We start from the raw sequence: 26,674 nt of genomic DNA on the forward strand, positions 1-26,674 counted from the left end.
TTTATAATGTCAATGCCATGGATTACATGTAGGCTGGACTCCATCGCTACCTTTTGTGACAGAATGAAACTAAAATGGCACACTTCCAGACAGGTGCAAATGTCATAGTAACCAACTGGCCAACCATCCAGGCTTCCATGGAGACTGGTGGCTTGTCCACCCTGCAACAATCCCTTGACACTTCACGTTCTCCACACGGCACATTCTGCACACGGTAACCGACTTCTGCAGGCTATTCTCACCCAGTGCTCTCTCTGTGTCTCTCCCCCCTCTTTTTCTTTATTTAAATTCCACTGATGGAAGTTGGTTTCCAACTGGTCTCCATTCCTACATCAGATGGAAACGAAACAGATTTCACACAGATGGTCTCTTTTTAATGGGCTGGAAACAAAGCTGAGATGCATCCTGCCACCATTCCACGAAACGACTGATGCAGAAAACTACACAAAGGAGCTGTGAAAACGGTTTTCTGCCATGTGATGACGTCAGCGTCAGCTTTGGATTCCTCCTGGGGCTGGCTCTGTGCCGTGCTGTGGCTTCCTGTCATGTGTGACCGACACTGTGGGACTCACGTGCAGTCTGATCCTGTGGGACTCACGTGCAGTCTGATCCTGTGACCAACACCGGGACTCACGTGCAGTCTGATCCTGTGGGACTCACGTGCAGTCTGATCCTGTGGGACTCACGTGCAGTCTGATCCTGTGACCAACACCGGGACTCACGTGCAGTCTGATCCTGTGGGACTCACGTGCAGTCTGATCCTGTGACCAACACCGGGACTCGCGTGCAGTCTGATCCTGTGACCAACACCGGGACTCACGTGCAGTCTGATCCTGTGGGACTCACGTGCAGTCTGATCCTGTGACCAACACCGGGACTCGCGTGCAGTCTGATCCTGTAACCAACACTGGGATGCACACGTGCAGTTTCTTCTGTCTGTTCTTCAAAAGATTGTACAAAATGAACCAAAAGGGGTGCAACTGGCCTGATACAGTCTGTAGAAACCTGCCTTATATCGCAGAGAAATCAACGGAAAACAACGTTCAACAAATAAACCAAAAAACAAATTACAACAAAAAACTTCGGCAGCTTTTGTCGACAAATGTGTGTATTCACCTTGAAGGACAGTAATTCCTTTTCTGGACAGTGACTCTCTCTCTCTCTCTTTCTCTGTCTCTCTCTCTCTCTCTCTCTCTCTCTGAAGCACACCGCAGTCATGTCCTGGAATCGCCAGCTGTTCCCATCACACTGAACTGTGCTGAGGTGTCCGTGCAGCCAGCAGGAGGGAGGTGGTTGCCAGGCAACGAGCACTACACTGCCCCGACAGAGACCACCAATGACACAGACTGACAGCCTGTGACTGCTGCAGGTCAAAGCCTGAATCAACACTCCCCCCCCACTCTCAATCCCGTCACAGCCTGAACCGACCAGCCTGCAGCCTGAAGAACTCGATCTACAGCCTGAACCAGCCAACAACAGCACGTGAAGCAGCCATCAGCACATGAAGCAGCCAACAGCACGTGAAGCAGCCATCAGCACGTGAAGCAGCCAACAGCACGTGAAGCAGCCAGGTCCCGTTCAGCTGGAAGTGAAGTCAGTCCACTGTCCGATGTGCCGCTTCTCTCTGTGCACCTCAGGTTGCTGGGCAACAGCCCCCCTCCCCCTCCTCCCCTGTCTCTTCCTCCCACTCCTCTTCCGCTCGTGCCTCACCCGCCGTCGACCTGACCTTGACCTTGGCCTCGACCTTGACCGGGGCGTGGGTGCAGAGGAAGAGGGGGAAGGGGAGGGGGAGGAGGTTTTGGACTGCCTCCTCTTCTGGGCTCGCACCCGAAGCTGCATCTGTAGCTGGCGCTTGCTGCACGAGCCGCTCCGCCGTCCCTTCCGCCGGCGGAGTTCCTTGTTGCAGCGGCGCAGCTGGCGCAGTCTGCGGAAGATCTCTTGGCGGCGGGGCCACAGGCTCTGCACCTTAGCACGCACCTTGGCGCTGACCTGGCTGTCCCCCCCGGCCTGCACCCCGCCCCCAGTCCCCCGGCCCTTCTTCCTCTTCGTCGTCTTCTTCCCCAGACGACGCCGGACGTGGTGCTTGAGGCATCGCCGCATGTATCGGTCCGGTGTCCGGATCATCCTGTCCAGCACGTCACAGTCATGCTTGCACCGCTTGCGGTACTTGTGTGGCCTTTTGACGATCACGTCCAGGTTCCGACACCAACGCCTCACCCGTTTCCTTCTCTGCTCCCGGCGACTGACGGGTCTGCGGGTGGTGGTGGTGGGGGTGGTGGTGGAGGGGATGGGGGTGGTAGGAGGGGGGCTCCAGCCTCGCTTTTGGATGGTTTGCTTTTCGTCCTCCGCCTCGTTTCGGTGCTGCTCCGTGACGGGGATGTAGAGCCACTGCGACGTGTCCTGGGCCTGCACCGCCTCACTGCCGCGCCGCATCGTGCCGTTGTGGAACGTCCCCAGGTAGCACTGCCGACCGTCAGGGCCGCTGCAGTTGACGAAGTTGTAGACGATGTTGCCCGTGCCGTTTCGGATGGCTTCCTTCATGTAGCAGTCCGAGTGCACAGTCCTCTGCATGAACACGACACAACACGTACAGCAACCTTCATGGTGGTGATGATGATGATGATGATGATGATGATGATGATGATACCAAATACAATGATGATGGTGACATCAAATGTAAAGATAGTGATCAAATCCAATAATCATAATGATAATAATAACATAAAACATAAAGACAATGATGAACAAGGTTTGAAAACGGGGACTGACGTGGAAGAAAAGAGGGGGTTGGGGGGGGGGGGGGGAGGAGGAGAAGACGAAGAAGTAGAAGGGTGAGGAGGAGAGGGAAGGGGAAGAAGAAGAAGTAGGAGGAGGAGCAAGAGGAGGAACCGCGGCAGGAGACAAAAGAGAGAGGGGAGGAGAGAAAGGAACGGTGAACTATTGATGTGTTCAGCACTTAGTTCCTTGTTATCTCGCTCAGTACGGCCAGTCCTCTCTTCTCCTCTACACAGACCCCTCGGATGTCCAGTGGGTGTCTCAATGACCCAACCTTTAGCTTCCGTTGTCAGAATTGTGGCATTCTTTGTCAACATTCACCTCTTCAGTATAAGAGCCTTCCGCTTGCAATATTTTGATGATGGTAATTGGGGTGAAACGCTGTTAACGTCGTCTCTTTCGCCGTTCGTATGGAGAGAGTTAAACACTCTGTCTATCATGTCCAATTCGCCAATCACCAGACAGCATGACCATCCATTAATGAGCAGGCTTTCATTAAGATTGCGTCAAAGATACTGCACTGGTGAAGAAAGAGAGAGAAATGCCTGGGGGTGTTAGGGGGTGGGGCTGAAGAGGAGGAGGAAGAAGAGAAAGAGGAGGAGAAGAAGAGGAGGAGGAGGAAGGAGGAAGAGGAGGAGTAGGAAGATGAAGAGGAGGAGGAAGATGAAGAGGAGTAGGAAGAGGGGGAGGAATAAGAGGGAGGAGGAAGAGAAGCAGGGAGAGGAGGAAGAAGAAGAGGAAGAGGAGGAGAAAGATGAGGAGGAAGAGGACGAGGTAGTGTACTGACCCTGGTGTAGAGCTGGTAGGTGTCAGGGTTCATGCACAGGTAGAGGTCACTGATGTAGCCCTTCATCACCACGTTCACCAGGTGAGACATCAGCACCAACACACCTGTAACATCATCACCATCATCATCATCATCACCATACGTTCACCAGGTGAGACATCAGCACCAACACACCTGTAACATCACCATACGTTCACCAGGTGAGACATCAGCACCAACACACCTGTAACATCACCATACGTTCACCAGGTGAGACATCAGCACCAACACACCTGTAACATCATCACCATCACCATTTTGAGGATATATCTTTTTAAATGCATGCATGTGACAGATAAAGAGAGAGATATGTGATACAGATAGGAGGAGGACGGGGAAATCACAAGTTTCAAGTTTTAATTATCCTTTCACTCCTATTGGAGTATGGAGGATTACTACAAAATAAACTTTTCATGCCCAGAACAAACATTTCCGAATACACAACAATGTCACATAAAAATTGAGAAAACACAAATTTCTTTTAACTCCAAAAGTATAACTAGGCAACATTTGCAAATCTAATCGTCTAATCACACACACACACACACACACACACAGAGGGAGAGAGAGAGAGAGAGAGAGAGAATAGACATGCATGTTTACGTGCTGGGTCCATTAAATTTTACGAATGTTTACGGTGGAGTCAATGGGGAAAGCCAATTCCTATCGCCATTCATTTTCACAAAACCAAAACACGCTCCTCCATTCCCGCTCTCCCCTCCTGCCAAACGCTCTCCGAGCATCGTTGAATGGATGCAAGAAAGGGAGGAAAAGAAAGAACTCACAGAGAGAGAGAGAGATGGGGTCAGGGAGCGATAAAACAACACGTACCGTTATTTGAACAGACTGCGAGACGGGACGAGACGAAATCCTGGTGGGTTTTCTTGTTTGTTTGTTGTTGTTTTTTTCAATCAGCGACGGTGTGTTAATTAGCAAAGAGCAGAGCCTATACCTTAGACCTGTAGCCACCCAGCCCAGGTCCAATCTAATCAGCGGAGTGACGCTGGGTCCAGGTCTCTGTGGACATCTATCACTGATAGATAGCACCTCTCCCAGGTCAGCCAGGCCAACCCCGCGCCGCGCTCTAACAAGGTGATAATTGCTGAAAGCGGGAGATAATTAGCCCCTGAACAAGCGGACAGATAAGCGCTCAATAAACGCTGTGCCGAGTGTTAATTGATTACAGCTAGGCCCGCACTCAGCCCCGGGGAGAGGGGAAGATTTACGATGCTCGGACTTTTTTCTGAAGGTTCTTTTTATGGAACTGCAAACGTTATTTGCTTATGAATTCCTTCCGCCTCTGTCTCTGTCTCTCTCTCTGGTTAATTCAAATTTCAAATCTGGAATCAGTTGGGTTTTTTTAGTCAATGATACTGTACCTCATTGCCTTTCTGTTCTGCCTCGATGTGTGTGTGTGTGTGTGTGTGTGCGCGTGTGTGTGTGTGTGTGTGTGTGTTTGGTGATAACGGTGGGATGTGGTTGTGGGGAGGGGGGGGGAGCTGATGAAGGGGGGTGGGTAGGGGATGAGGGGTGGACGTGACACAGAAAGTGCGCACGGGGACCCCTCCCCCCCCCCCCCACACACACACACGATGAGGGGAGGTAATCCACAGCAAGCTGTTTATTATCCCCCCTGTCTCCCCCCCTCCCCCCCCACACACACACTCTGTGACGTGTCCTGCAGAGCGCATCACACGCTGTCATGGATTCCGCTCACATCCTCCTTTGTTTTTCGTTTTGTTTGTTTTTTTCCAATTCAGTCTTTTGTGGGCAGAGCTTGAGGGGTGGGGTGATGTGGGAGAAGGCTGGGAGGGAGGGGGGAGGGACGGAATGAGGGAGAAGGCTGGGAGGGAGGGAGGGGGTGAGGGATGAGGGAGAAGGCTGGGAGGGAGGGAGGGAGGGAGGGGGTGAGGGATGAGGGAGAAGGCTGGGAGGGAGGGAGGGAGGGGGTGAGGGATGAGGGAGAAGGCTGGGAGGGAGGGAGGGAGGGGATGAGGGAGAAGGCTGGGAGGGAGGGGGTGAGGGATGAGGGAGAAGGCTGGGTGCGGGGGAGGGAGGGAGGGGGTGAGGGATGAGGGAGAAGGCTGGGAGGGAGGGAGGGAGGGGATGAGGGAGAAGGCTGGGAGGGAGGGAAGGGATGAGGGAGAAGGCTGGGAGGGAGGGAGGGGATGAGGGATGAGGGAGAAGGCTGGGAGGGAGGGAGGGAGGGGAGGGATGAGGGAGAAGGCTGGGAGGGAGGGAGAAGGCTGGGAGGGAGGGGAGGGATTAGGGAGAAGGCTGGGAGGGAGGGAGGGAGGGGAGGGATGAGGGAGAAGGCTGGGAGGGAGGGAGGGAGGGGAGGGATGAGGGAGAAGGCTGGGAGGGAGGGAGGGGTGAGGGATGAGGGAGGGGGTGAGGGAGGGGGTGAGGGATGAGGGAGAAGGCTGGGAGGGAGGGAGGGAGGGAGGGGGGTGATAGTGGGGTAGAGGCAACAGGGGCAGAAAGATGAACCAGCCAAACAGCTCCACCACCACCAGTACCCTGCACCACACTCCACCACCACCTCCAACCTCCACCACCCTCCGCCACAGCCCTCCACCACCAGCCGTCTGCTCCGACAAGCTAGCTCTCTCTCCCCTTGCCCCCCCCCCTCCCCCTCTCTCCACTGCCCTCCCTCCCCACCCCACGCGGTACATTCCGTAGCAGACAACAAACAGGACAAACAAGTATCGTAGCAGTGGCCAGGTATAAATATTTTTATACACAGAGTTCACAAGAAGTTAAGGACCAGTTGAGAACTCCACGGTTCTTTCCATGGGGTCCAGGTGACATGATGCTGACTGTTCGGCGCTGTCTGCAGTCACTGTACCACACATCTACCTTCTTGACAGTCACTGTACCACACAGCTACCTTCCTGCAGTCACTGTACCACACAGCTACCTTCTTGACAGTCACTGTACCACACAGCTACCTTCCTGCAGTCACTGTACCACACAGCTACCTTCTTGACAGTCACTGTACCACACAGCTACCTTCCTGCAGTCACTGTACCACACAGCTACCTTCCTGCAGTCACTGTACCACACAGCTACCTTCTTGACAGTCACTGTACCACACAGCTACCTTCTTGACAGTCACTGTACCACACAGCTACCTTCCTGCAGTCACTGTACCACACAGCTACCTTCCTGCAGTCACTGTACCACACAGCTACCTCCCTGCAGTCACTGTACCACACAGCTACCTTCTTGACAGTCACTGTACCACACAGCTACCTTCCTGCAGTCACTGTACCACACAGCTACCTTCTTGACAGTCACTGTACCACACAGCTACCTTCCTGCAGTCACTGTACCACACAGCTACCTTCCTGCAGTCACTGTACCACACAGCTACCTTCCTGCAGTCACTGTACCACACAGCTACCTTCTTGACAGTCACTGTACCACACAGCTACCTTCCTGCAGTCACTGTACCACACAGCTACCTTCCTGCAGTCACTGTACCACACAGCTACCTTCCTGCAGTCACTGTACCACACAGCTACCTCCCTGCAGTCACTGTACCACACAGCTACCTTCTTGACAGTCACTGTACCACACAGCTACCTCCCTGCAGTCATTGTACCACACAGCTACCTTCCTGCAGTCACTGTACCACACAGCTACCTTCCTGCAGTCACTGTACCACACAGCTACCTTCCTGCAGTCACTGTACCACACAGCTACCTCCCTGCAGTCACTGTACCACTGACAACCACATCTACTGCAGATCCGGGGTCAGCAGTGTGCCTGCCTCAGTCCTTTGTGTGAAAAGCCAGTGGCAGACCATCAGCAGCCTTCGAATTTCAATCATCTATTTAAAAAAAAGTAATTTTATGTCGTCCTCAAGTGTTTGTGAAGAGCGTACATTCAGCAGGAGGTGCTAACTTTTTTGTGTACAGTGTACATACAGAGGGAAGCGCTATTTTTGTGAACAGTGTACATACGGCAGGAAGCGCTACTTTTTGTGAACAGTGAATAAGCTGGAGGTGCCTACTTTTTGTGAACAGTGTACATACAGCAGGAAGTGATATTTTTTTTGTGAACAGTGTACATACAGCATGAGATGCCTACATTTTTGTGAACAGTGTATATACAACAGGAGTTGCCTACTTTTTTGTGAAGAGTGTATATACAGCAGGAGGTGCCTACTTTTTGTGAAGAGTGTACATACAACAGGAGTTGCCTACTTTTTTGTGAAGAGTGTATATACAGCAGGAGGTGCCTACTTTTTGTGAAGAGTGTACCCACAGCAGAAGGCAGAGTGGTGAGGCCCAAGCCAGTAGGTAAAATCCTGTACGTCAACACAGGGACCCCACATGGAAAGGCCTGTCGCTTCATCTCCTGTGTGCATGGGCTCTGGCGCCTTGGGAGGGATGGCGGTGGGGATAGGGGTGGGGATGGGGGTGGGGATGGCGGTGGGGATAGGGGTGGGGATAGGAGTGGGGATGGGGGTGGGGATGGCGGTGGGGATAGGGGTGGGGGATAGGGGTGGGGATAGGAGTGGGGATGGGGGGTGGGGATAGGGGTGGGGATAGGGTGGGGAGACAGATCAAAGGTACAAAAAGGGCCATGAAACTCCACGCCCCCAACAACTACCTTCCCTCCACTCACCATTAACCCTCCTCTCCTCCACCCATTTCCCCCTAACCCCCCTTTCCCCTTTCCCCACTGCCATCACCCACTGTCTGTCACTGCCATCACCCACTGACTGCCATCACCCACTGTTTGTCACTGCCATCACCCACTGACTGCCATCACCCACTGTCTGTCACTGCCATCACCCACTGTGTGTCACTGCCATCACCCACTGTGTGTCACTGCCATCACCCACTGTCTGTCACTGCCATGCCATCACCCACTGTCTGTCACTGCCATGCCATCACCCACTGTCTGTCACTGCCATCACCCACTGTCTGTCACTGCCATGCCATCACCCACTGTCTGTCACTGCCATCACCCACTGACTGCCATCACCCACTGTCTGTCACTGCCATCACCCACTGTCTGTCACTGCCATCACCCACTGACTGCCATCACCCACTGTTTGTCACTGCCATCACCCACTGTTTGTCACTGCCATCACCCACTGTCTGTCACTGCCATCACCCACTGTTTGTCACTGCCATCACCCACTGTCTGTCACTGCCATCACCCACTGTCTGTCACTGCCATCACCCACTGTCTGTCACTGCCATCACTCACTGTCTGTCACTGCCATCACTCACTGTTTGTCACTGCCATCACTCACTGTTTGTCACTGCCATCACTCACTGTCTGTCACTGCCATGCCATCACCCACTGTCTGTCACTGCCATCACTCACTGTCTGTCACTGCCATCACCCACTGACTGCCATCACCCACTGTCTGTCACTGCCATCACCCACTGACTGCCATCACCCACTGTCTGTCACTGCCATCACCCACTGTCTGTCACTGCCATCACTCACTGTTTGTCACTGCCATCACCCACTGTTTGTCACTGCCATCACTCACTGTTTGTCACTGCCATCACTCACTGTCTGTCACTGCCATCACTCACTGTCTGTCACTGTCCCCTTGCTCCTCCTCCTTCCCTCTCTAATCCACAGTGTGCGTGCTGTGTGTGTGTGTGTGTGTGTGTGTGTGAGGTGGGGGGGGGATATTGTGGGCTTGGGGAACAGGGAGTGGGAAGGGGTTAATGGCGGGGTTGGCAGAAACGAGACGAAGAGTGGCATGGAGCTAGAGACACCGAAACACGTAGTGATACACAGAGAGAGAGAGACAGACCAAGAGTGGCATGGAGCTAGAGACACCGAAACACGTAGTGATACAGAGAGAGAGAGAGAGAGAGAGAGAGAGACAGACAAAGAGTGGCATGGAGCTAGAGACACCGAAACACGTAGTGATACAGAGAGAGAGAGAGAGAGAGAGAGAGAGAGAGTGGCATGGAGCTAGAGACACCGAAACACGTAGTGATACAGAGAGAGAGAGAGAGAGACAGACAAAGAGTGGCATGGAGCTAGAGACACCGAAACACGTAGTGATACAGAGAGAGAGAGACAGACAGACAGACAGACCAAGAGTGGCATGGAGCTAGAGACACCGAAACACGTAGTGATACAGAGAGAGAGACAGACAGACAGACAGACAAAGAGTGGCATGGAGCTAGAGACACCGAAACACGTAGTGATACTGAGAGACAGTCAAACAAAGAGAAAAGTGTGTTATGTCCATACTTTCCATACCCGTAACTTACTTAACTTTATCTTATTTGCATTTCAGTTCAATGTTTGCACATACCGAACAGTGAATTTCTGTACCAGTGTACCTGTGTACAGTCTGGAGTTTGGAATCATGAGTGTGTTGATATGACGGGGTTCGGGGGCGGGGGGGGGGGGGGCATGTATGTGTGTGTGACTGGGAGAGAGAAAGAGATAGAGAAGAAATAGAGACAGACCTACAGGCAGACAGGGAGATACAGAAATACAGTGGGCCATTAACAAGTGGACAAACAAGCAGAATAATAACAGTAAAATTCTTTTCACACCTTCAAAAACAAACCAACGAAAATGTTGTGTTGTGTTGCGCTGTGTTGTGGTGTATCCTATCTTGTCATGCCTTGACTTGCAATACACTCGGCCAGCGCTGACACAAGTTAAAAAAAAAGCCCCACTGATATCATGGGTCGGACGTCAAAAACAAAAACAAACCCTACGCAACTACAACGTCAACAGCCCCTATCACACACACACCCCATGTTCCCAAAACCCATCTGCGTCAGAAACAAAAGAAGGGTGAGGAGGGGGGGGGGGGGGGGGGGGGGGGCAAAAAAAAAAAAAGGCCTGACATCAGTCCCAGAAATTCTTACAGCAAACGTCAGACATCGATTCGTCTTTTTGGTACAACACACACACACACACACACACACACGGTATCGTCAGGAAGAGCTGGACTTCTTATAAAACGCGATCACTGGTGAACAGTTGTTAGTATCGATCAGTCCATTGAACAGTTGTTAGTATCGATCAGTCCATTGTGCTGGAGTGTCTTAGTGTTGGTGTTGCTGCCGTTGTCTTCGTTGCTGATGATAGCAAGACATCATCTTCAGCCAAGAGTGGTGATGGTTCTGTCAAGGACTGTGGTTTATCATTCTGTTGGTGATGGTTCTGTCAAGGACTGTGGTTTATCGTTCTGTTGGTGATGGTTCTGTCAAGGACTGTGGTTTATCATTTTGCTTGGTGATGGTTCTGTCAAGGACTGTGGTTTATCATTCTTCCTGGTGATGGTTCTGTCAAGGACTGTGGTTTATCATTCTTCCTGGTGATGGTTCTGTCAAGGACTGTGGTTTATCATTCTTCCTGGTGATGGTTCTGTCAAGGACTGTGGTTTATCATTCTGTTGGTGATGGTTCTGTCAAGGACTGTGGTTTATCATTTTGCTTGGTGATGGTTCTATCAAGGACTGTGGTTTATCGTTCTGCTGGTGATGGTTCTATCAAGGACTGTGGTTTATCATTCTGCTTGGTGATGGTTCTGTCAAGGACTGTGGTTTATCATTCTTCCTGGTGATGGTTCTGTCAAGGACTGTGGTTTATCATTTTGCTTGGTGATGGTTCTATCAAGGACTGTGGTTCATCGTTCTGCTGGTGATGGTTCTATCAAGGACTGTGGTTTATCATTCTGCTTGGTGATGGTTCTATCAAGGACTGTGGTTTATCATTCTTCCTGGTGATGGTTCTATCAAGGACTGTGGTTTATTGTTCTGCTTGGTGATGGTTCTGTCAAGGACTGTGGTTTATCATTCTTCCTGGTGATGGTTCTGTCAAGGACTGTGGTTTATTGTTCTGCTTGGTGATGGTTCTATCAAGGACTGTGGTTTATCATTCTTCCTGGTGATGGTTCTATCAAGGACTGTGGTTTATCGTTCTGCTGGTGAGGGTTCTGTCAAGGACTGTGGTTTATCATTCTTCCTGGTGATGGTTCTGTCAAGGACTGTGGTTTATCGTTCTGCTGGTGATGGTTCTGTCAAGGACTGTGGTTTATCATTCTTTCTGGTGATGGTTCTGTCAAGGACTGTGGTTTATCATTCTTGTTGGTGATGGTTCTATCAAGGACTGTGGTTTATCATTCTTCCTGGTGATGGTTCTGTCAAGGACTGTGGTTTATCATTCTTCCTGGTGATGGTTCTGTCAAGGACTGTGGTTTATCATTCTGTCTGGTGATGGTTCTGTCAAGGACTGTGGTTTATCATTCTGCTTGGTGATGGTTCTATGTGGACTGGTCTATCATTCTGTGGACTGGTATATTATGTACAATGTGAGGATTATCCACGGGGTAAAAAAAAAAAAAAGAGAGTGTTTGATCCTGATCAGTCTAATTCTGCAAGTCAGTGATTGTGTCGAAGTACAGGTGTGACAAACCTCTTCCTGGGTCGTATTTTGAAGAAAAAACTCTGCTTCAAAATCCATTGACAAAGAGGCGGCATGGTTTAACTTTCGTATTAACTGGGCTCGTGAATGTCGACTCACAGAAAGGTAACATTTGTTCAGTATGGACACTGCTTAATCTTTTTATTAATTTTCATTATAATATCATGTTCTAAGCCCACCATGTAACATTCATTGTTGCGTGTCTGTGACTGTATGTATGGTTTATGTTTGACACGCAGGGTTTATCTTTACGCCTGTGATGACTGTATGTGAGGTTTACGTTTCACACACATGTTTTATGTTTACGCCTGTGATGACTGTGTGCGTGGCATATTTTTATGACTGTGACGACTATGTGTGGTTCACTTCATGACAGCATTTTAATGCTCACACACACACACACACACACACACACACACACACACACACAATTATATTTATATATATATATTGCTTCTTGTCAGATCCCAGTACGTGCTAAATGACTCATTTCTCTCTGTGTGACAACCAGTGCGACCTACATATACAAACTGGTCCAACAACCAACACGCTCTCCTAAAATACTCCTCGCTCTGTCTCTGGCCCTCATTACGTCACACAACAGGCTCCGCCAAGGCGTCACGTGGCAAGTGATTCAACGCATGCAACAACAAGTTGTCAAGATGACGTCATAAGGACATGACGTAACATGATTGTGTTGACAGTAACATGAGGGATGATCAATTGTAAGGCTTCGTGGGACGCGCATTGTTTCCCTGAGAGAAATGGGTGACTACAAGGTTTTGTGATCACGATGAGGAGAGAGAGGTGGGGGGGGGGGGGGGGGGGGGGGGGGGGGGGGGGGGGGGGGGGGGGGGGGGGGGAGAGAGAGAGAGAGAGAGAGAGAGAGAGAGAGGACGGACGGAGAGCAGAGAGAGCAGCTGGGAAATGAGCAGACATCTACATAGTACACCACTGAATCTGTCGTGCAAAAAATGATACCAAACCCTTTACCCCCAACCAAAAAGCGTGCCCCAAAAATTTCCTTTCCCTTTTTTAAATCTTTCCCTTTTTCAAATTTCCAGCCGTTTTCTTTTTTCACAAACCCTACTGCACTGGTCATCAGTTTGCATTACACATCACACTGCATTACTCAGTCGTTTGCATTACACATCACACTGGGATTACTTTTAGGTCGGTTTGCATTTACACATCACACTGCTTTTTCTCAGTCGTTTTATTTCACATTCCCCCTGTATTTCCATGGTTTGCATTTTAAAATCCACTGCATTTTTCAGTTTGGGTTTTATTACACATCAACGCATTTACTCAGTGGGGGTTTTCATTTCACATCACATGGGATTACTCAGTGGTTTGCATTTTCACATTCACTGATTACTCAGTCGTTTGCATTACACATCACCCGGGTTTTCTCAGTTTGGGTTTTCATTAACATCACCTGCATTTTCTCCGTGGGGCATTACACTCACACCCGCATTACCAGGGCCCTTTGCCATTACACATAAAACTGCATTTCTATGGTTTGGGGATTAAAACATCCCCACGCATTTAAATCAGTTTTGTTTGCATTACACATCACAAATGCTTACTCAGTCGTTTGCATTACACATCACACGGGATTTTTCTCAGGGGTTTTCATTAAACATCCCCACGGGTTTTCTCAGTCGTTTCCCTTACACCCTCACACTGGGATTAATTTATCGTTTTTTCAATTTCACATCACATGCAATTTCCAGTGGTTTGCATTACAAAATCACACTTTTCATTACTCAGTGGTTTTTTCATTACACATTTTACACTGCAATTAAATAGTGTTTTCTTTTCACATCACACTGCTATTTTAAAATCAGTCGTTTTTCAAATTTCAATAAAAAAAAAACCCTTTCATTAACCCCCGTGGTTTTTCATTACACATCACCTGCATTTACTCCCGTCCTTTGGCTTTCACCCTTACATTTCATTACTCGTGGTTTGGGATTACAAAATCCCCACTGCATTACCCCAGTGGTTTGCATTTCACCAACCCGCATTACTTTAGTGGGGTTTTCATTACCCATCACATTTCATTTTCTCAGTGGTTTGCATTTCACATCACACGGGAATTTTCCCCAGTGGTTTGCCCAAATTTAAAATCAATTAAAAAAGGGATAGTGAAGGAGGGGAAAAGGGGGTTGCTGGGGGGGAAAAAGGGTGGGTTTTGTTGGGGCTTCAAGAAAACCTTTATCGTTTTTCTCCCCTTTGTATAAAAATGGGAAAAAAAAATTAACCCTCCCCCCCTCTCTGGCTGTCTCTGGGGCCCCTGTCCCCTTCGGGCTCCCCTCCCCCTGTTCCCTCCAAAAGGGCCCTTTTTACTTAAGCCCCCCCCCCCCCCCCCCCCCCCCCCCGGTTTTTTCATTTCCCCACCCCCAAACCCCCAAAACCAATGGGGAAAGCCCCCCCCCCCCCAACCCCCCCCCCCCCCAGTATTTTTCCACACCCCCACCCCTACACGCAAAAGGAAAATTCCCCCCCCCCCCCCCCCCCCTTTTGTTTTTTTTATTTTTTCCCTTTTACCGCCCCCCCCCTACCAAATCAACTTTTTAATGCCCCCCCCCCCCCCCCCCCCCCCCCTTCCCCCCCCCCCCCCCCCCCCCCCCCCCCCCCCCCCCCCCCCCGCCCCCCCCCCCCCCCCCCCCCCCCCCCCCCCTCCCCCCCCCCCCCCCCCCCCCCCCCCCCCCCCCCCCCCCCCCCCCCCCCCCCCCCTAGTTTTTCATTTTCCCTCACCCCCCCCCCCTACACCCCAATGGAAAAACCCCCCCCGCCCCCCCAGTTTTCAAATTTCCCCCTTTACCCCCAAACCCCCCCCAAACCAAACTTTTTTTTAAAAGAATCCCCCCCCCCCCCCCCTAGTATCATTTTATCACCCCCCCCACCCCTAAAACCCCCCCCCCCCCTTTTTTTTTTTTCCCCCAATAAATTTTCCCCCCCCCGCCCCCCTTTGTTTTTCCATCCCCCCACCCCCAAACCCCAAAAGAATGCCCCCCCCCCCCCCCCCCTTTTTTTTCATTCCATACCCCCCAAAAACCCCCCAACTTAATGAATGCCCACCCCCCCCCCCCCCCCCCCCCTTTTTCATTTTTTCCCTCCCCCCCCCCCCCCCCCCCCACCCCCTCCCAAAAAACCCCCCCCCCCTCCCCCCCCCCCCGGCCCCCCCCCCTCCCCCTTTCCCCCTACACTCTTTTAAAAACCCTTTTCCCCCCAACCCCCCTAAGTTTTTAACCAATTTTTTTTTTCCCTTTAACCCTTTTTCCCCTTTCCAACCCTTTCCCAATTTAAATCCACTCCCCCCCCCCCCCTGGGTTCATTTTCCTTTACCCAACCCCCCCTTTAAACCCCTCCCAAATTGGGGGTTTTCCACTTTTCCCCCCCCCCCCCAAAAAAATAAAACCCCTTCCTCCCCCCCCCCCCCACCCCCCCCCTCTTGGTTTGGCCACTCCCCCCCTTTTTTTTTTATCAAATTTTTCCAAACACCCCCCCCCCCCTTTACCAAAAAAAAAATCAAATTTTATGCCCCCCCCCCCCTTTTTGGGGTATCCAAAATTTCCCTTTACCCCCACCCCCCACTCCAATTTAATTTCCCCCCCCCCAAGAAATCATTCCATCCCCCCCCCACCCCTTCACTCAATGGGAAAGCCCCCCCCCCCCCAGTATCCTTCCATCACCCCCACCCCCACACCCCAATTTAAAGCCCCCCCCCCCCTAGTACATTTCCCCCCCCTCCAAACCCCCCCCCCCCCCCCCCTACCCCCCCTCAATTTTAATTTCCCCCCCCCAAGGGATTTCCCTTCCCCCCCCTTCACCCCCCCCCCTTTTTTCACTTCCCCCCCCAATGGGGAAAGCCACCCCCTTCCCCCCCCCCCCCCCCGTTTCCCTTCCATCAAACCCCCACCCCCACAAATCAAATGAATGCCCTCCCCCCCCCCCCTCCCCCCCTCCCCCCCCCCCCCCCAACCCGTACATTCCATCACCCCCCCCCCTAAAAATCAATGAATTTCCCCCCCCGCCCCCCCAGTTTTCCCTTCCATCCCCCCACCCCTTCACTCAAGAAGCCCCCCCCCCCCCCCCTATTCATTTCCATCACCCCCACCCCTAACTCAATTTAAAAAGCCACCCCCACTCCCCCAACCCCCCCGGGCATTCCATCAACCCCCCCCCAAAACTCAATGAATTCCCCCCCGCCCCCCTTTTCATTCCCTCACCCCCCCCCCTACACTCAATAAATGCCACCCCCCCCCCCCCCCAAAACCCCCTTTTTTGGTATCATTCCATCACCCCCACCCCTACACCAATAAATTTCCACCCCCCCCTTTCCCCCCCCCCCTAGTATCATCCATTTACCCCCCCCCCTACACGCCCAAAGAATTTCCCCCTCCCCCTCCCCCCCTTTGTAATTTCCATTCACCCCCCCCCCCCCTACACTCAATTTAATGCCACACCCCCACCCCCCTAGTACGATTCCATCACCCCCACCCTACACTCAATGAATGCCACTCCCCCCCCCCCCCCCCTAGTATCATTCCATCACCCCCACCCCTACACTCAATGAATGCCACTCCCCCCCCCCCCTAGTATCATTCCATCACCCCCACCCCTACACTCAATGAATGTCCCCCCCCACGCCACACCCACACACACACCAATCAAGCCCAAGCCACCTCAAACCCAGATCCAATCCCGGTCCCTGATCCAGCAATAACCTGCCCCTCTTTCCCCTACAGCACGCGCACAGCACGGGGGCTTACTCCTTGATACCCACAGTTGAAATCATTAATTTTATCAACATCAAAGCCCCAGGCAACCCTGCTCTCAGACCCTACTGATAGTGCCCCCCCACCCCCCCACCCACCCGCCCCACCCCAATCCCCCACACCGGGCCAGAAAATCCCCAGTATTACTAACTGTACAGCGGTACCTCGCTCTACCCTGTCGTCATAGATAGTGTGTGTGTGTGTGTGGGGGGGGGGGGGAGAGGGCTTGTGGTAAGCCACAAGTCAATGGTCGTTCATCCAGGAGAGGTGGTGGGGCGGGGGTGGGGGGGGAGGTGCAAGGCAAGGCAAGGAGCTTATTCCGTGTGCCCCCCTGGGAGCATTGAAACATTACATACGATCATCCCCTACACATATCCTATAAATATAAAAAGAGTGATGTCAAAAACAAGAAGTAGGCTGGTTCGTTCAATCACTTAAACTACACATTGACCAGTACTATTTCACGCATAATACAAAGAAACAAAAAACAAACAAAAAACACAAACAAAACAACAACAACAATTAAAAAAAAAATCAACAAACAAACAAACAATCTTATCAATAGACAAAGCATTAATAAAAAGAGCTACGTATAGCAGAAACCAAGGATTTAAGTTTTAACAGTATTCTTTTGGTCTTCTCGGGAAAAAATAGGAAGAATTTAATGGAGGATACTCAACCCACCTGGGCAAAACTGGTGCACTGCCGCTGTGTGCTGGGCAGTGTATGATGACAGGTACAATGATACCACTGTGTGGTGGGCAGTGTATGATGACAGGTACAATGATACTGTGTGCTGGGCAGTGTATGATGACAGGTACAATGATACCACTGTGTGGTGGGCAGTGTATGATGACAGGTACAATGATACCACTGTGTGTTGGGCAGTGTATGATGACAGGTACAATGATACCACTGTGTGTTGGGCAGTGTATGATGACAGGTACAATGATACCACTGTGTGGTGGGCAGTGTATGATGACAGGTACAATGATACCACTGTGTGGTGGGCAGTGTATGATGACAGGTACAATGATACCACTGTGTGTTGGGCAGTGTATGATGACAGGTACAATGATACCACTGTGTGGTGGGCAGTGTATGATGACAGGTACAATGATACCAGTGTGTGGTGGGCAGTGTATGATGACAGGTACAATGATACCAGTGTGTGGTGGGCAGTGTATGATGACAGGTACAATGATACTGTGTGTTGGGCAGTGTATGACAGGTACAATGATACCACTGTGTGGTGGGCAGTGTATGATGACAGGTACAATGATACTGTGTGGTGGGCAGTGTATGATGACAGGTACAATGATACCACTGTGTGGTGGGCAGTGTATGATGACAGGTACAATGATACCACTGTGTGGTGGGCAGTGTATGATGACAGGTACAATGATACTGTGTGGTGGGCAGTGTATGATGACAGGTACAATGATACTGTGTGGTGGGCAGTGTATGATGACAGGTACAATGATACCACTGTGTGGTGGGCAGTGTATGATGACAGGTACAATGATACCACTGTGTGGTGGGCAGTGTATGATGACAGGTACAATGATACCACTGTGTGGTGGGCAGTGTATGATGACAGGTACAATGATACCACTGTGTGGTGGGCAGTGTATGATGACAGGTACAATGATACCACTGTGTGTTGGGCAGTGTATGATGACAGGTACAATGATACCACTGTGTGTTGGGCAGTGTATGATGACAGGTACAATGATACCACTGTGTGGTGGGCAGTGTATGATGACAGGTACAATGATACTGTGTGGTGGGCAGTGTATGATGACAGGTACAATGATACCACTGTGTGGTGGGCAGTGTATGATGACAGGTACAATGATACCAGTGTGTGGTGGGCAGTGTATGATGACAGGTACAATGATACCACTGTGTGGTGGGCAGTGTATGATGACAGGTACAATGATACTGTGTGTTGGGCAGTGTATGACAGGTACAATGATACCACTGTGTGTTGGGCAGTGTATGATGACAGGTACAATGATACTGTGTGGTGGGCAGTGTATGATGACAGGTACAATGATACCACTGTGTGTTGGGCAGTGTATGATGACAGGTACAATGATACCACTGTGTGGTGGGCAGTGTATGATGACAGGTACAATGATACCACTGTGTGGTGGGCAGTGTATGATGACAGGTACAATGATACCACTGTGTGGTGGGCAGTGTATGATGACAGGTACAATGATACTGTGTGGTGGGCAGTGTATGATGACAGGTACAATGATACTGTGTGGTGGGCAGTGTATGATGACAGGTACAATGATACCACTGTGTGGTGGGCAGTGTATGATGACAGGTACAATGATACCACTGTGTGGTGGGCAGTGTATGATGACAGGTACAATGATACCACTGTGTGGTGGGCAGTGTATGATGACAGGTACAATGATACTGTGTGTTGGGCAGTGTATGATGACAGGTACAATGATACCACTGTGTGGTGGGCAGTGTATGATGACAGGTACAATGATACCACTGTGTGTTGGGCAGTGTATGATGACAGGTACAATGATACCAGTGTGGTGGGCAGTGTATGATGACAGGTACAATGATACCACTGTGTGGTGGGCAGTGTATGATGACAGGTACAATGATACTGTGTGTTGGGCAGTGTATGATGACAGGTACAATGATACCACTGTGTGTTGGGCAGTGTATGGTGACAGGTACAATGATACCACTGTGTGGTGGGCAGTGTATGATGACAGGTACAATGATACCACTGTGTGGTGGGCAGTGTATGATGACAGGTACAATGATACTGTGTGTTGGGCAGTGTATGATGACAGGTACAATGATACCACTGTGTGGTGGGCAGTGTATGATGACAGGTACAATGATACCACTGTGTGGTGGGCAGTGTATGATGATCAGCACTCTATGCTACAAATGTATTCACAAATCAGCCCCTTCCTATCTCTGTGGCTGCCTTCACCTCTACACTCCATCTCGCTCACTACGATCAGCTTCGGATCCACTCCACTTACATATACCCAGATTCAAACTCTCGACTGTTGGCCACCGTTCTTTCTCTGTCTCTGGACCTTGCAATTGGAATGAACTTCCTCTTTCGCTTCGTCAAGTCTCCACACTCAGCTCTTTCAAGTCTGGCCTTAAAACCCACCTCTTCCCAAAGTAGCCTCCCTTCCCTGCCTCTTCCTCGTCTTTTTAGTTTTTTTCAGTTTTAGAGTTATGCTTGCGTGAGAATGACTGGTGCGAAAGCGCTTTGATTTGTTTATGCACAAGATTTAGCGCTATATAAGTACCATTATTATTATTATTATTATTATTATGATGACAGGTACAATGATACTGTGTGTTGGGCAGTGTATGATGACAGGTACAATGATACCACTGTGTGTTGGGCAGTGTATGACAGGTACAATGATACCACTGTGTGGTGGGCAGTGTATGATGACAGGTACAATGATACCACTGTGTGGTGGGCAGTGTATGATGACAGGTACAATGATACCACTGTGTGGTGGGCAGTGTATGATGACAGGTACAATGATACCACTGTGTGGTGGGCAGTGTATGATGACAGGTACAATGATACTGTGTGGTGGGCAGTGTATGATGACAGGTACAATGATACCACTGTGTGTTGGGCAGTGTATGACAGGTACAATGATACCACTGTGTGGTGAGCAGTGTATGATGACAGGTACAATGATACTGTGTGGTGGGCAGTGTATGATGACAGGTACAATGATACTGTGTGTTGGGCAGTGTATGATGACAGGTACAATGATACCACTGTGTGGTGGGCAGTGTATGATGACAGGTACAATGATACCAGTGTGTGTTGGGCAGTGTATGATGACAGGTACAATGATACCACTGTATGGTGGGCAGTGTATGATGACAGGTACAATGATACCACTGTGTGGTGGGCAGTGTATGATGACAGGTACAATGATACCAGTGTGTGTTGGGCAGTGTATGATGACAGGTACAATGATACCACTGTGTGGTGGGCAGTGTATGATGACAGGTACAATGATACTGTGTGGTGGTGGGCAGTGTATGATGACAGGTACAATGATACCAGTGTGTGTTGGGCAGTGTATGATGACAGGTACAATGATACTGTGTGTTGGGCAGTGTATGATGACAGGTACAATGATACCACTGTGTGTTGGGCAGTGTATGATGACAGGTACAATGATACCACTGTGTGGTGGGCAGTGTATGACAGGTACAATGATACTGTGTGTTGGGCAGTGTATGATGACAGGTACAATGATACCACTGTGTGTTGGGCAGTGTATGATGACAGGTACAATGATACCACTGTGTGGTGGGCAGTGTATGATGACAGGTACAATGATACCACTGTGTGTTGGGCAGTGTATGATGACAGGTACAATGATACCACTGTGTGGTGGGCAGTGTATGATGACAGGTACAATGATACCAGTGTGTGTTGGGCAGTGTATGATGACAGGTACAATGATACCACTGTGTGGTGGGCAGTGTATGATGACAGGTACAATGATACCACTGTGTGGTGGGCAGTGTATGATGACAGGTACAATGATACCACTGTGTGGTGGGCAGTGTATGATGACAGGTACAATGATACCACTGTGTGTTGGGCAGTGTATGATGACAGGTACAATGATACCACTGTGTGGTGGGCAGTGTATGACAGGTACAATGATACCACTGTGTGTTGGGCAGTGTATGACAGGTACAATGATACTGTGTGTTGGGCAGTGTATGATGACAGGTACAATGATACCACTGTGTGGTGGGCAGTGTATGATGACAGGTACAATGATACTGTGTGGTGGTGGGCAGTGTATGATGACAGGTACAATGATACCACTGTGTGTTGGGCAGTGTATGATGACAGGTACAATGATACCACTGTGTGGTGGGCAGTGTATGATGACAGGTACAATGATACCACTGTGTGGTGGGCAGTGTATGATGACAGGTACAATGATACCACTGTGTGTTGGGCAGTGTATGACAGGTACAATGATACTGTGTGGTGGGCAGTGTATGATGACAGGTACAATGATACTGTGTGGTGGGCAGTGTATGATGACAGGTACAATGATACCACTGTGTGTTGGGCAGTGTATGATGACAGGTACAATGATACTGTGTGTTGGGCAGTGTATGATGACAGGTACAATGATACTGTGTGTTGGGCAGTGTATGATGACAGGTACAATGATACCACTGTGTGTTGGGCAGTGTATGATGACAGGTACAATGATACTGTGTGGTGGTGGGCAGTGTATGATGACAGGTACAATGATACCACTGTGTGGTGGGCAGTGTATGATGACAGGTACAATGATACCACTGTGTGGTGGGCAGTGTATGATGACAGGTACAATGATACTGTGTGGTGGTGGGCAGTGTATGATGACAGGTACAATGATACCAGTGTGTGTTGGGCAGTGTATGATGACAGGTACAATGATACTGTGTGTTGGGCAGTGTATGATGACAGGTACAATGATACCACTGTGTGTTGGGCAGTGTATGATGACAGGTACAATGATACCACTGTGTGGTGGGCAGTGTATGATGACAGGTACAATGATACCACTGTGTGGTGGGCAGTGTATGATGACAGGTACAATGATACCAGTGTGTGTTGGGCAGTGTATGATGACAGGTACAATGATACCACTGTGTGGTGGGCAGTGTATGATGACAGGTACAATGATACCACTGTGTGGTGGGCAGTGTATGATGACAGGTACAATGATACCACTGTGTGGTGGGCAGTGTATGATGACAGGTACAATGATACCACTGTGTGGTGGGCAGTGTATGATGACAGGTACAATGATACCACTGTGTGTTGGGCAGTGTATGATGACAGGTACAATGATACCACTGTGTGGTGGGCAGTGTATGACAGGTACAATGATACCACTGTGTGTTGGGCAGTGTATGACAGGTACAATGATACTGTGTGTTGGGCAGTGTATGATGACAGGTACAATGATACCACTGTGTGGTGGGCAGTGTATGATGACAGGTACAATGATACTGTGTGGTGGTGGGCAGTGTATGATGACAGGTACAATGATACCACTGTGTGTTGGGCAGTGTATGATGACAGGTACAATGATACCACTGTGTGGTGGGCAGTGTATGATGACAGGTACAATGATACCACTGTGTGGTGGGCAGTGTATGATGACAGGTACAATGATACCACTGTGTGTTGGGCAGTGTATGACAGGTACAATGATACTGTGTGGTGGGCAGTGTATGATGACAGGTACAATGATACCACTGTGTGTTGGGCAGTGTATGATGACAGGTACAATGATACCACTGTGTGTTGGGCAGTGTATGACAGGTACAATGATACTGTGTGGTGGGCAGTGTATGATGACAGGTACAATGATACCACTGTGTGTTGGGCAGTGTATGATGACAGGTACAATGATACTGTGTGGTGGGCAGTGTATGATGACAGGTACAATGATACTGTGTGTTGGGCAGTGTATGATGACAGGTACAATGATACCACTGTGTGTTGGGCAGTGTATGATGACAGGTACAATGATACTGTGTGGTGGTGGGCAGTGTATGATGACAGGTACAATGATACTGTGTGGTGGGCAGTGTATGATGACAGGTACAATGATACCACTGTGTGGTGGGCAGTGTATGATGACAGGTACAATGATACCACTGTGTGTTGGGCAGTGTATGATGACAGGTACAATGATACCACTGTGTGGTGGGCAGTGTATGATGACAGGTACAATGATACCACTGTGTGTTGGGCAGTGTATGATGACAGGTACAATGATACTGTGTGGTGGGCAGTGTATGATGACAGGTACAATGATACCAACTGCAAGATCTTACTTCCGCCAACTTTGTTTTGTCAGAAAATATCGCAACGATTTCGTTCAATAAGGAAATGTTTTTTGGACAGTGACCTCATAGACGTGTATTGTATTGTATTGTATTGTATTGTATTGTATTGTATTGTATTACTTTTTTCTCACAACAGATTTCTCTGTGTGAAAGTCGAATTGTATTGTGTGATAACTTTGTGGATGTGGAGAAAGTCGGGAACGGTTTTGTTTTTTTTTTTGTTTTTTTGTTTTTTTGGTTAAAGTTGTTTTTTTTGTTGTTGTTGTTTACAGTGGTTCTTTCATTCCTTCTCTTCCTCCCACCTCAGTCGGTAAAACAATGAAACAAAGAAACAGTCGGTAAAACAATGAAACAAAGAAAAACAAAGAAAGCAAACCACTTACTGTCTATGCTACACTGTTGCTTACACAGTAGGGACTGACCGATCAATGACGACTCCCAGTTACAGTTATATAACAGCAGACACCTCACTGGGTCGACAAGGCCATTGTTTTGTTGGTGTTTGGGTGGTGGTGGTTGTTGTTGTTACTTTTAAAATAATTTTCGTGACATCGCTTTGCAGCCAGAGAACTAGTGGTGCTGGAAGCAGATGATATCATGGGAGCGTTCTGTTTACCCGTGAAATTCTGTCCATACGAGCCTGTTTGCTGAGCTACTTCATAACATGTACACGGCGCAAATGAGCATGGAACTACCTATGAAATTCTGTCCACACGAGCCTGTTTGCTGAGCTACCCCCTAACATGTACACGTATTGTACGGCACACATGAGCATGGAACTTTACCCATGAAATTCTGTCCACACGATCCTATTTGCTGAGCTACCCCCTAACATGTACACGTATTTGTACGGCACACATGAGCATGGAACTTTACCCATGAAATTCTGTCCACACGACCCTATTTGCTGAGCTACCCCTAACAATGTACACGGCACACATGAGCATGGAACTTTACCCATGAAATTCTGTCCACACGACCCTATTTGCTGAGCTACCCCCGAACATGTACACGGCACACAGGCGGTGGCTGAAACTGAAGGCATCTTCAAAAGGGAGGGGGGGTCGGGGGAGGGGGTGGTGGTGATGGAGAGGCCATGAAATTTAATTGGACACAAGGACCTGGTTTTGCTGAACTTAAAGTGAACAGAACTGAAAGCACTAGAGTCTCAAGTGGACTTGTAAACTTCAGAGTGGCGATTCATATTAGCTCCAGTAATAAGCAAGCCGCAGTGTTTACAGTTTAGCTTGTCGCTAAAGCACATAAAGAGTATATAACTGTAAATATAGAAAAAGAAAAAAAACAAAACTAATCAGTAATGTCAGTAACATGTGTGCAGTCATACGTGGTCTGAATCAATACCACATCAGCTCAACTCGTTTTTATTTATTTTATTTTATTTTTTGTTTGTTGTCGTTGTTGTAATCTAGCGGGGCCAGTTCAAAAAGTGCAAAGATAACCGCTAACTACACTAATTCGGGAGACATTCATGAGCGGCACTGAACGATAACAAAGTAAGCATGAAGAAGACCACTCTAACAAGTCCACAAATCGGGCAGACCTGGCGTACGGAAGCGGGTACATTTGTGATTTTCAACGTCCCCCCCCCCCCACCTCCACCTCCACCTCCCCCGCCCCCCTCCAACCCCACCTGCAGCTGGGAACAGAGGGCGGAAAGAGGTTATGACGATGTTATGATGAACGCACGTTCCGATAACACAAAACATGACCCGTTTCTGCCCAATCCCGAACAGCGGCAACACGCTAATCGCCCTGTCTCGGGTCCAGACTTCAAAGGAATCAGCAAGCACAAACTGATCACAACACAGGCAAACCAGTCCATTGAAGACTCCCTTGTAGCTGGTGTGTGGGGGGGGGGGGGGGGGGGGGGGGAGGGGGGGGGTGTTCCTTAAATCTCCAGTGTGCCTGGGGAATAGTCTGCCCACAGTCTCTGCGCTCTTCACTTGGCTGGCTGGTAAAGGGTACTGTGTGACTGCAGCATACCGTATCACTGCTGGCTGGTAAAGGGGACTGTGTGACTGCAGCATACCGTATCACTGCTGGCTGGTAAAGGTGACTGTCTGACTGCAGCATACCGTATCACTGCTGGCTGGTAAAGGTGACTGTCTGACTGCAGCATACCGTATCACTGCTGGCTGGTAAAGGGGACTGTGTGACTGCAGCATACCGTATCACTGCTGGCTGGTAAAGGTGACTGTCTGACTGCAGCATACCGTATCACTGCTGGCTGGTAAAGGTGACTGTGTGACTGCAGCATACCGTATCACTGCTGGCTGGTAAAGGGGACTGTGTGACTGCAGCATACCGTATCACTGCTGGCTGGTAAAGGGGACTGTGTGACTGCAGCATACCGTATCACTGCTGGCTGGTAAAGGGGACTGTGTGACTGCAGCATACCGTATCACTGCTGGCTGGTAAAGGGGACTGTGTGACTGCAGCATACCGTATCACTGCTGGCTGGTAAAGGGGACTGTGTGACTGCAGCATACCGTATCACTGCTGGCTGGTAAAGGGTACTGTGTGACTGCAGCATACCGTATCACTGCTGGCTGGTAAAGGTGACTGTGTGACTGCAGCATACCGTATCACTGCTGCCTGGTAAAGGGGACTGTGTGACTGCAGCATACCGTATCACTGCTGGCTGGTAAAGGGGACTGTCTGACTGCAGCATACCGTATCACTGCTGGCTGGTAAAGGTGACTGTGTGACTGCAGCATACCGTATCACTGCTGGCTGGTAAAGGGGACTGTCTGACTGCAGCATACCGTATCACTGCTGGCTGGTAAAGGGGACTGTGTGACTGCAGCATACCGTATCACTGCTGGCTGGTAAAGGTGACTGTGTGACTGCAGCATACCGTATCACTGCTGGCTGGTAAAGAGGACTGTGTGACTGCAGCATACCGTATCACTGCTGCCTGGTAA

The 26,674-nt window shown here is 49.8% G+C and overlaps 1 protein-coding gene across 1 annotated transcript in view; it reads right to left on the reverse strand.

Moving 5' to 3' along the window:
• Window positions 1-799: 799 nt before the first annotated feature.
• LOC143298675 (uncharacterized) overlaps window positions 800-26,674 on the reverse strand; it is a 37,254-nt gene continuing 11,379 nt past the window's right edge. Inside the window, exons 5-6 of the mRNA XM_076611558.1 lie at window positions 3,563-3,666; window positions 800-2,565 (exon numbers count right to left, since the gene is read on the reverse strand). Of these exons, the coding sequence (XP_076467673.1) occupies window positions 1,579-2,565; window positions 3,563-3,666 (1,091 nt within the window). The 3' untranslated portion in view covers window positions 800-1,578. The remainder of the gene's footprint in view (window positions 2,566-3,562; window positions 3,667-26,674) is intronic.

This window comes from Babylonia areolata, chromosome 24 (assembly GCF_041734735.1).
Source record: "Babylonia areolata isolate BAREFJ2019XMU chromosome 24, ASM4173473v1, whole genome shotgun sequence".
NCBI classification, from domain to species: domain Eukaryota; kingdom Metazoa; phylum Mollusca; class Gastropoda; order Neogastropoda; family Buccinidae; genus Babylonia; species Babylonia areolata.